The sequence below is a fragment of the Schistocerca serialis genome, chromosome 7 (genome assembly GCF_023864345.2).
Source record: "Schistocerca serialis cubense isolate TAMUIC-IGC-003099 chromosome 7, iqSchSeri2.2, whole genome shotgun sequence".
NCBI classification, from domain to species: domain Eukaryota; kingdom Metazoa; phylum Arthropoda; class Insecta; order Orthoptera; family Acrididae; genus Schistocerca; species Schistocerca serialis.
The window spans coordinates 607,380,122-607,392,262 of record NC_064644.1 but is presented as its reverse complement, the minus strand read 5'-3'; the positions used below and the strand labels follow the sequence as shown (position 1 = coordinate 607,392,262).

General features: G+C 39.0%; 1 protein-coding gene across 1 annotated transcript in view; it reads left to right on the top strand.

Moving 5' to 3' along the window:
* LOC126412683 (N-alpha-acetyltransferase 15, NatA auxiliary subunit) overlaps nt 1–6,892 on the top strand; it is a 282,849-nt gene extending 275,957 nt beyond the window's left edge. The window contains exons 14-15 of the mRNA XM_050082390.1: nt 4,352–4,449; nt 5,432–6,892. Of these exons, the coding sequence (XP_049938347.1) occupies nt 4,352–4,449; nt 5,432–5,620 (287 nt within the window). The 3' untranslated portion in view covers nt 5,621–6,892. The remainder of the gene's footprint in view (nt 1–4,351; nt 4,450–5,431) is intronic.
* The last annotated feature ends 5,249 nt before the right edge of the window (nt 6,893–12,141 follow it).

The window sequence follows — 12,141 nt, the reverse complement described above, 5'->3', positions numbered from 1 at the left end:
TTCAGTTTTTCTCAACCATGGACATGTACTCGGGATACTGTCAAATCGAAGTAGATGAAGCTGATCGTGAGAAAACTGCATTCATCACCCCTGAGGGCCTGTATGATTTTAAGGTAATGCCGTTTGGTTTGTGTAATGCACCAGCAACTTTTGAATGAATGATGGATAATCTTATAAGGCACCTGAAGTGGATGATGTTTTTTTGCTATTTAGATGACATTATAGTGTTCTTAGAGACATTCGATGAACATATATAAAGACTGAGGACTGTTCTTAAGTATCTCCAACAAGGTGGACTAAAACTTAATGCAAGGAAGTGTCTATGGCAAAAGAAATCAGAATACTAGGACACCTTGTGTCAAATGAGGGTTTGTGGCCAGACCCAGAAAAGGTGGGATCTGTAGTGGAATTTCCTATTTCCAAAAGTATTAGAGATGTGAGAAGCTTCCTCGGATTATGTTCTTATTACCGTCATTTTATCAAAGACTTTTGTAGCAAAGTCAGGCTACTCCAAGAGTTGTTAAAAGCCGATGCTAAATTTATCTGGGGTAGTGCTCAACAAGATTCTTTCGATGTACTGCGAAAAGCTCTGACGACTGACCCTGTACTTGGTCTGTATGATGAGAGAGCACCTACAGAACTACACACAGATGCCAGAGGGTATGGGATTGGTACTGTTCTGGTGCAGATTTCGGATGGAAAAGAGGAGGTTACAGCGTATGCTTCTAGGACAATTACAAAAGCCAAGAGAAACTACTCAACTACAGAAAGAGAATGTCTTGCGGTGACCTGGGCCATGTGCAGATTTCGACAGTATCTCTATGGAAGGCCATTCACAGTTGTTACAGACCATCACTCACTTTGTTGGTTGACAGGTCTTAAGGATCCAACAGGACGACTCGCCAGGTGGGCACTACGTCTTCAAGAGTATGACATTACCATAGTGTACAAAAGTGGAAGAAAACACCAAGATGATGGCTGTCTCTCAAGAAACCCCGTGCAAGACCATCAAGACTTTGATGAAGATAGTGACTGTCTCGCTGCATTCCAGGATCTCTCTACTGTGCGGAAGAAGGACGCCAAGATATCTTAAATTATGCTTGCCTTAAATCGGTCAGAGGATGTGAAAGGATAATTGAAGGTAGTTAATGGATTACTTTGCAAGAAAAACTTTGATCCATTTGGAAAGAGGTGGCTACCAGTGATTTCTAAACACATGCTGTGTGTCGGCACTGTCGATAGTGCCAGAGGAGAAAGGCAGTTTCTCAGGAACCACCTGGCCGACTCATATCAATTCCACCGGCCAAAATGCCTTCCCAGCGTGTTGAGATTGACTTCCTCAGACGATTTCCAACGTCTGCTAGTGCAATAGATGGATTATTGTTTGCACTGATTATCTGACACGCTATGCCATTATAAAAGCTGTGAAAACAGCCGAAACATTTGAGGTAGCCAAATTCATCATAGAAGGCATTGTATTAAAACACGGTACCCCAAGCTCGTTAATTACGAATTGAGGGAAAGTTTTTCAATCAAATCTTGTGACAGAGATAAACCTTCGGTGCAACATCACTACATGACAACTGCCTACCATCCGCAAAATAACGGGTTTACTGAACGCCTTAATAAGACCTTAGCCGACATGCTATCAATGTTCGTAAGTGTCGAGCAGAGCAACTGGGATGAGGTGCTACCTTTCGTGACGTTTGCCTACAACACCACCAAACAAGACACGACAGGATTTATGCCATTTTTCCTGGAGCATGGGCGTGAGGCGACTACGACGATGGACACTGTGTTTCCGTTACAGCCTGATGACGTGGAGGACGACTACATCGGCCAGGTGTTAACCAGAGCTGAGAAAGCTCAGCAGTTAGCTCAACTCTGCATGCTGCAGGCTCAAGAAAATGATCACCGAAGGTATGATGTGAGCCACCGCCGTGTCGTCTACCAGCCTGGTGACCTTGTCTGGATCTTCACTCCTGTTTGGAAGGTTGGTCTCTCTGAGAAACTCCTCAGGCGCTACTTTGGACCTTATAGGGTTGTAAGGCTGACCCCGACTCAAGACGACGAAAGATCAGAGATACAGTCCACGTCCTTCAAATGAAGCCCTACAAGGATCCTGCAACCCAGGGTAAATTCAAAGCTCCAGCAACAGGCAACAAGCGGAAAGGTGACGAAGAACGTAGTGGCAAGGGAAGTCCTGAGATCACCGCCAGATCGAACATCACTCATTGGGAGTCAGAGTATGCAGGATCGATGACTCATTCCCGGACTAGGACGACATAACATTGGGATGCTGTTCTCTTAAGGAGGGAGCAATGTCGCAAAAGAAGCTGAGTAGCACAGTCGCTGTAATGTAGTGGTTATGAGACTAGACTGTTGCATGGAGGGTCGTGAGTTCAAAATTCACCTGAACTGAGAAATTTTAATTTCTATATTCGGTTCGAGTACATTCTAGAAGTATCCACAAATGGCAAGACTCATTGTACGGGAATGTCCTGTAGCTGTATATGTACCGTATGTGTTGGAGCCGGAGGCAGTTTGCTCCCTGCTCTTATATGTGCAAGTGCTGAATAAACCTTCATTAAGTGAAGTTAATGTTCGCCATTCATCTACTTACACTTCTTCTATGTGACATTATTATTATAGAATGGAAAGTGAAAATATTAATACCTGTTATAATGAAAATGCTTCTGGCTTGGATCTAATTCATTGATCATAATCATGAAATGATGGATATTCTAGAGGGAATTGTTCTGTTATCACCATTGTCAGCCATTTTACATTCTCTGCTGGATTCAGGCATTTTCCAGTTTTCTCTATTGATTAAGTCTTCAATAACACACATCTGTGTAGTTGTCCTCTTAGTCTTTTTTGGATTCTAAGAGATAAGTACTTCCTTATTCTGTTAACTATCATTTACCTGACTTCCTTTCATTATTATTGCACATGTACAAAAGAAGTTCACTCCACCTTGTCTCCGGATAAGTATGTTTATTTTCCTGTCTTTCCTTATAATGTCCAACATGCATCTCTAGCGCATCAGCATAATGGTACTGGAAAAAGCACATTTTGGAACTCTTAAAACAATGTAGTTCATCCACATTTGCACTTTTGCAGATCTCAGGGAGAGAGAAACTGGTAAGTTGGCATATTTTCATTCAACCATGACATATGGAATAATGTTCTGGGGTAACTCGTCTTCATTGCCCAAAAAATGTTCTGTAAGAATAACATGTGGTGCTCACCTGTGATCATCTTGTAAACATATGTTTAAAGAATTGAGCACCCTGGCTACTGCTTCACAGTGCACTTATTCCCATTTGAAGTTTATTGTAAGTAATCCACAGTTCAAAAGGAACAATGATGTGCGTAATTACAATACAAGAAGAAAACGTGACATTCATTATTCCATGTCAGGTTGTCTTGATTACAGTAAATATGTAACAGAGCATTTCTGACTTGTGGTGAAGTGTAAACTATTTTTCAACACCATGTCCCTCCTCTTGCTTTTGTTGTTATATTTAGTAGTAGTGTTTTGTGTGTGTGTGTGTGTGTGTGTGTGTGTGTGTGTGTGTGTGTGTGTGTGTGTGTCCCTCAACTTTTATGTGAACTGCAGGCAAATATACATTACATATTTTGACAAATTGATTTGCATATTTTGTGTTCTATGCTTCTTAAGTTAATATGGCCACAGAAATGTTCTGTGCTTCTTAAGTTCATATGGCCACAGAAATAAAGTAATACAAAATCCATAAAATATGTCTGATATTATTTTGTGTCTAATTTCACTATGATATTTCTTGAAGTCACTTTTCTATTCTTATTTTGTATTTAAAGTTGTAACAACAGATTTTCTTTGGACATGTAATGTTACTTCCATTTGGCAAATCCTTTCTTGAAGTTAGTCCAAGGTTTGTGTGATGCGAGACAGAGACAGTGTAAAGACACCACAAACTATTCTCCGCCTCACTCTGTGCAGTAATTTCACTTGAAGTGGTGATAAAGTAAGAATCCAACTGCATTGTATTTTCTGTACAGGATGAAATGGAGAATAGTGTGATGTAACTAGTGATCAAGCTAGTAGTGTTAACTGTATGTCACCCACAATGAGCACCATAATGGTTAAACAACCTCATCATCATTATACTAAAATGGAAATACAGGCTAAATGTTGTATGCCCACCTTGAGCATTCCACTAGTCTGTACACTTGGGACTTCCACATCTGATTTTTCTCTATCTTCAGGATGAGGTTTTGTTACTTCAGAGAGAAGTTTGCATTAGCTATGCATGTTTATATTGGTAACAGTGTGTAATCTTGTAGTCAGTTATCTGTAATATTTCAGGTGCTAAAATGATGTATCGTCTTGACCCATCTAAACAAGAGACTGCACTAAAATTGGTTACCAAATTGGATAAGGATATTGCTGACGTAAATCTACAGGTGAGCATGTCAATTCCTACACTGCCTAAGCTCTTTCTGTTGAATTTGTGTATTCTGGCATACGTAACAGGATGATACTGAAAGTCCTGTATGGAATGAAAATAACGAAAGGACCACTCACTATACAGTTAAGATATAGTGCAGCCAATAGAAGTGTTAATAACACTAAAAACTTTGTTAAGCTTTCATACAGCGTCCTCCTTCATAACTAAATAGTACAAACACACACACACACACACACACACACACACACACACACACACACACACACCTCCCAGGTATGATGCATATTTCCGTGGGGTACACAAAAAACTATTGTGACATTTTCAAACAGCTGAGTAGTACAGTAGTACAGGTTTAAAATTCTTACGTAATTAAAGAGAATGAAGCAGTCTGACTTTCAAGCAGTAAAAGTTGAGCTACACAATTTTTAGATCTTCAATATTTCCCTAAATCCTTAGGTAAGTAGTAGTTTCTACAACAGACACATTACTACCCCCTTTCACTGTCAGATATTAACCAAGAACATTTTCAGAATTCTAAGGAATAAAGGTAACAACTCACTGAGTAGTAGAGGCATTGAGTGTCTGAAAGACAAATAAATTAGACTGAGAACTTTGTTAACTTTTGGATGAATCCTTTTTCTAGCTGTAGGGCAGATACACAAACATGCAAGCCTCTACGGCTAGGTTGTGGCAGGAAAGGATATGTCTGAAAGCTGGTGAAGTTCTCAACTCTTGGTTATGGGTCTTTTACTATTCCATGAGCTGTTACCTTTATCTTTCAAGTACCTGCACTACACCAGGACTTTCCATTACTCAGGTTAGCATTTTGTCTTGTAAAATGACTGCCATTTGCTTCAAAAATTGTGTAGATTATAATGACCATATACATGATTTGAGAGAAAAATAATGTGATTAATTTCCTTTAATTTACACAGACTTGTGTTTCAGTTATTAATAATTAATTGTTTCTTAAACAGAACTGCACAGAAGTACTTCGCCTGCTGAAGACTGGTGAGCTGGGAACCTGCCCTACGACCACACTGGCAGACTACACAGCACGTTGTCACTCTCTCTTCCCATACGCACGTGCCTTTCGTCCTGCAGAGGCCACCAATGCTTCAAACAACCACATTACTGAAAACTGTGTCGGGAACATTGTCAACTGATGCCGGATTGCAGCCATTGCTTGGAGCAATGGGATTTCAAGTGCTACCCTCGGTATTACTGACTGAGTGCAGACCACTCCGACAGTCCAGGTCCAGGCCTGTTGCCTGATGTCAACTTACAGCACTAAGAATATGACACATTGCTCTTTAAATTTTAGAATGAGCTGTCTTTTTTTTTCCAGTTTATGCACGTGTGCGGAATCTCCAGTACACATTTTAAAAATTCGTAGTTGTGTCAGTCTTTCAAAAATGTTCATGTAACATTATTTTTTGTTTGTTTTTTTAAAAAAAGAAATATGTAAAAAATGTAGTTGTGGAACCAGAAGTACCCAAAAAAAGAACTTGAGTTAAACACTTAACTCTTTCATTTAGTTCAATTTATTGGTCATTGGTAATAGTTACTTTATTCTGTATTTTGAGTTTCAAATGAAGTTATCACAGAATCATGAGGAGGCTGCAGCAAGAGACATTGTCGTCAGTGAGATCACGCCTTTGAGTGCATCGAAACATTAGAAGACAGCACTAGTAAACTCATTGAAATTTAGAGGAGGAAATCCATTTAAATAATTATTATAAACTGAGTGACATTTCATAGTTAAGAAAATGTTTGGCTATCAAGCATTTATTCATTGTATTTCATCATTTTAAAAATGCATAGTGCCTGACTTCCAGAAATTGTATTGAAGCAGCAAAAGTAGAGCAGAGACTTGTCTTGCCATCAAGACTGTAGATATTAGTTAACAAAATGTGGAAGTGATACATCAGCCCTTTTCCTTAACTTACATTGATGTGTCAGAGTATCATATTGCCTTCTTCTCGAAGGTTGGATGTAGCAATAGAATTAATAAATGCTGCGACATTTACTGAACTGTTGTGTGTGTGAAAAATCAGTGAAGCAGTCGTGATACAAACACAGGACATGTTGCTGAGCTCTGTAGCACTGCAGAGGATTGTATTTGCAACCAAAACCAGGACTTCAGCATCAAGTAAACCCAGATATTCTTGGGAGTAAACTACATAATGTGATCAGGAAGAGTATCAGAGTGTGACTGTAGCTCTAGTTGTGTTGTTTTAACAGCAGCTGCTGTTGTTGAAGATGCAATCACAGATTTGCTGTGGTTGTCCATCAGGCACAAGAATCTTCCATCTGTTGTATAAAGTTGTATAACTCTGTAATTGTTTCCTTTTATGAGTATGTATATTTTGTAAATATTTATTCTGTGTTATATTTTATAGGTAGTATTTTCTGAAATATATCTTTTGTTACAGACATTCTGAACTGTAATAAGGTGCCTTTTCCCGCTTCGTGAACAAAACTGTTAAAAAATGTTTGTGTAGTGTATGTCGGAATATGTAAAACATGCGTAATCTTTAACTGTAGAATCTACATTTACAGAAGGATAGATTTCGAGCTATAGTATTGTTTTCCTCAGAGCATGATTAGCGCATGTCCTGTGTGTTTCTTGGCCAAGTTCAAGAATGTATGAATTATATCATAGGACACAAGTTATATTGTGAAGCATATTCCTTAAATACAGAGCAGTGACACTGAACGCCTAAGGTAAACACTCAGTATTGCTACAAAATTTTGAACTTTCAATTTTTTGTACAGTAGGATTTGTCCTTCCGTGATAATATTTAATGGAAGCAATCTTGGAGTGTTTTCCCAGTGTCCATTTGTAAAACATACTCTTCATGAAGTGTGTGAGTTACTGCTCTGTATACATGTCCATTCATGTAGATACTCATGTCATCTTCAACACTTCTCTGATTCTTTTGTGTCTGAAATTCACATTATCAGCCGAAAACGAAAGAAGTTGTTGGCCATTGGCTTTGTAATCTGGTCTTTCTTCCTGTTTGAAATGATTATTTAAAAAATTATTTTGACCGAATTTGGGGAGTTACATCATACAATCAGTTGAAGAGCACCATGCTGCTTGTCATCTGCATATGTCATTTCACTTTTTTAATGCTTGTGTATTGTATTTTATTTCATGCTATTGAATAAAAGTGTGTTCAAGAAAACAAATTGTAAAAATATGTATGGTATTAGTTAGCTGATCTTACCAGCATTTTATAATACTTGCGAATGCTGTTAGCACATGAGTGGTGTGAACTTCACTGTACTGATGGTTGTCTTGTCCATTCCATTTGCATGCATGTAAAAACTAAAATTTTGTTACACTTTCTCTTTTTGTGACATACCAATTTACTTAAGTGTTGCAAGTTTTCAGGCTTCTCATTAAAATTGTAACAATAACTGGATTCCGAAATAATTTAGTGCGCCTTCTGCTGTTGATCTTTGATGATTACAGCTATGTATTTAGCCAATTTAGTTTGTCATTCCAGTTTATTTAGCCAGTGGCACAGATTATCAGTACTTACATAAAACACAATTGTGTTCTTGTATCAATTTGCATGTATGTAAACATGCAAAAAGGCTTAATTTATCTTTATTGTTAAGTTTTTATCCATTACACATAAAGTCTTTGCAAATATCCTGGTAAATTATTTACTACATACATTTCAAGGATTAAAGAAAAATGTCTGCTCCATTTCTAAAAACTGTCTATTTGTAACACCAATTGAGTCCTGAACTGTCCATAAATAAATCTCAAGTTATTTTGTGTGAATAAATAAAATCAAAGCAATGTCTTTCTTATAAATAAGACACAACAAATATTAGGCCAGTGTTAAAGTGAAGTGTAAGCAGTATGTACATCACAGTAGACTTTTTTTCCCTGAGAATTCATATGCCTACTGGTGATTGTCATGGACATAAAATAATTCTTCCCTAACGAAAATGCCACTGTCTGTAAATAGGATGCAGGAGGAAAAATTCACATTGTTGGTATTCTGTCGTAATTATAGATAAAAAATGTCTTTCACTAACAGAAGACTTGAGATGTTCCCATTTCCATTTTGAAACCACTGACTGTTTCAAGGATAGCAGCAGAATCTTCAGAGCCAACCGTAAAGACTAGTGGCATATGAGTAAAAGAGGGTGCATATAGAGGAAAGGATTAATATAATGACAGTATAAAGAGGAATGTGTCATTCACTTAATTGTGAATACCAAGTGCATGATTTTAAACACTCACAAATGCACTCTCTTGTCATAGGAGTTTGATATGAAGACCAGTTAGGCTACTTGCAGCAAGATAATATGGACTTCAGTACTCAAGATCATGCAGTTCAGTCCACATTGTGTGCTCATAAAATTGCACTGATGGAATTGTCATCAACTGTGGACACGGTAACTGTCATCCCATCGCTAACCGCGAATCACTCCTAATGATGACGAGAAACCCATATCCATAGCAGTAAATAAACCACACTACTTAAAATGACATAATTTAATGGAGGAGTTACCAGAAGTATGAAGTGTTATCAAAAAATAAGATGAATGAATTTTTTTAGCAGCAGCTGCAGACACTACAACTATTTGTTGTAATTCATCTGATAGCCTGATACATTGAAACCGGAAATGTCAAGTTTGAATACGTACTGACTTGTCAGTCAGCGTCCAGAGAAGCTAGAGTAGGATTGTGTTTACTGTGTCCATTGTGCATCATGGATTTTGAACAATTCGTCAACATTAAGTTTGATTTTAACTTGCAAAATGGTGTCAAGGAAACTCATGACATACTGAAATTGGTTTATGGCAATAATGCTGTAAGTCTGAAGACTGTTTAAAAGCAGTAGGCGCAATTTAAAAGTGGAAATGAGTCAGTAAAAGATGAGCAACGTTCATGACATCTGTTAAACTCAACAATGGAAGAAAATGTGGAAAAAGTGGCAAAAATTGTTCATTCAAACAGGCAAATAACTACTCAAGAGCTTTCTGAAGAACGCAAGGCCTTTCAACTGGTAATTTGCAAACTAGGTGAGTGAGTGCAAAATTTGTTCCTGGACTTTTAAATGATGAACAGAAGGAAAATCATTTGTCCATTTGCACAACGTTGAAGGATTGTCTTAGTTGGGATCTGGTCTTCATGTCCAAAATTGTAAGTGGAAATGAAACTTGGGTCTATGAATATGACCCTGAGATGAACATTTAGAAGCCTCAGTGGAAAAGCAGTGAATCTACTCGTTCTAAACAGGCAAGTCAGTCAAAATCGAATATCAAATCCTGCTCTCCCCCACCCCACCCAATATTGACGGCACAGTGTGATCAGGGCTCATTTCAAGGGAAACAACTGTAAATCTCAAATTTTTAAGGGCATACTGCAATGTGTGTGAAAAAATGTACAAAGAAACAGACCAGAAAAATGGGCCAGTGACTTCCTTCTTCATCACAACAATGCATTGTGCCACACCTCGCTATTGATTCGCGAGTGTCTGTCCAGAAAAATATTCCTGACTGTTCGCATGTGCCTTACTCACTAGATTTAGCACCATGTGACTTCTAGCTCTTCCCAAATACCGTATATACTCGAATAATCCGCACCCTCGAATAATCCGCGCACCCCAATTTTGAGGAAGAGGAAAAAAAAATATTTTTTGCTTTAATTCGTTTTATTTACAAAAAAAAAAAAAAATTGTTCCAACGTTATGATGTGTTCAAAAGTATGTATAATAACTACCGGTTTGAAGCAACGCTGCTGTACAGGTTGATACATCGCTAAAACGCAACCAGTTCAGCGGCGTGCAGCTGGCCAGTCGGCGGCGGGCGGCCAGCGGTGTGCAGCTGGCCGGCTGGCCCATTAGACGGGCGGTCAGCCGGGAAACATTATCACCGCCAGCCGGAACTCTACGCGTACCTACAATAGCAAAAAAAGAAATGTGAATTATCTTGTTTAAGAATTTGTTAATATGGTATGTGCAATAAAATATTTTAGTCAATACTGGTACGTTTCCTCTCTTACCACTCTATTCATCACTTTCATCGTCACCACTAGTGGGAGAATCATTGTCGTCTTCACCATCGTCCCATAGAGTGTCGTCCTCTGTTCCATCCTGTGAATTTGTGATTCCACATTTTTTGAAAGATTTTTCCACCAGTGGTTGCGGAATGGAGTCCCATGCAATTTTCACCCATTCACAAATCTGGGACAAATCTGGCCGTTTGATTTTTCCACTAGGTGTGAACTTATGGTTTTCATCAGGCATCCATTGCGTATATCACTGTTTAAGTGCAGCTTTGAATGGCCGATTTATACACACATCCAGTGGTTGTAGGATGGACGTTAGGCCTGCAGGGATAGTGACCAAGTCAGTTTTCCTTTTTTGTAGTTTGTCTCGCACTTGCTTAGTTGTATGTCCGTGGAAGCTGTCCAGGACCAACATGTTGCCAGGGTGACATTGCCAAACGTGTCACCCAGTCAATTATAAGTTATGGTCCATCCACCCTTTCGGATTCGCTCTCACTAACACTGGTATGCCTTTTACTGATATTTTCGGAATAGTTTTCCTTTTAAATATCACGTAAGGTGGTAGCTTTCGTCCATCGCCAGTTACACACAACATACTGTACATCTTTGTTTCTCACTGTCGCCAGTTCATATCATGATGCTGGATTCTCCTTTCCTGTTCACTGTGTTGTCGAGCGGCATCTCAAAATAGACTGGCGTTTGATCCACATTACCAATTTGCGATAATATATAGGACTGTTTACTGCGCAGATTTATCATATAACGATGAAAATTCACTATTTTTTCCTCGTAATCACCTGGAAGCCGCTGTGCGATAGTAGTTTTCCTCCGGAATCCTAAACCATTTCGGTTGAAAAATCTTGGTAGCCAGCCCCGGCTAGCTTTGAAACTGGTAATGCCTAGTTCTTTGGCTAAAGACAATGCTTTAAAGTGGCACATTTCACTCGTCACTGCGCATCCGTATTGTCGCTTCTCATCTACATAATCGCAGAGCCTTTTCTCAAGGTCCAGATGCTTCGCTTGTTGGCCGCGAAATGCCCGGCAGTTACTATTAGTTTCTTGAAGCTGCGTTTTATTTTTTCGCCAGTCGCGAATACAATTCTCACTCACATCGTCCTTTCTTCCTGCTGCACGGTTTCCAATATTCTCGGCTTCTTCAATAATTTTCACTTTTTCTTTAGCAGTGTACGAGCGATAACGAGAACTTGTAGCCATAATTAACAAGTTTGAAGACGTTAATACTTCACTCCTAACGTGCTACTGATGCGTCACAGACTGAGGCTGCAACAATGCAATAGTATAATGGGATGTATTGTTGGAGGCGGAGCAGTACCAACAATATTTCGAATAATCCGCGCACCCCAGTTTTTCGTCCTAAAATACGGGAAAAAACATGCGCGAATGCCCAGAAAGTGATGCACCACATTTTTATCTTCAACTATTCCTTATTGAGCATAATGAGAATTACAGACACAAAAGAATGGTGTTTTATCTACACGCCCTGTTTCTCCACATAATCTCCATCCCGTTTTATGGCCTTTCTTCATGTATGCCCTGTCGGTACCAATCCTTGTTCTGGTGGCGGAGCAGTGCCCCTCTGTGTGAACTTCCATTGCTAATTAACAGATGCAGCGCCAACTGCTGAGT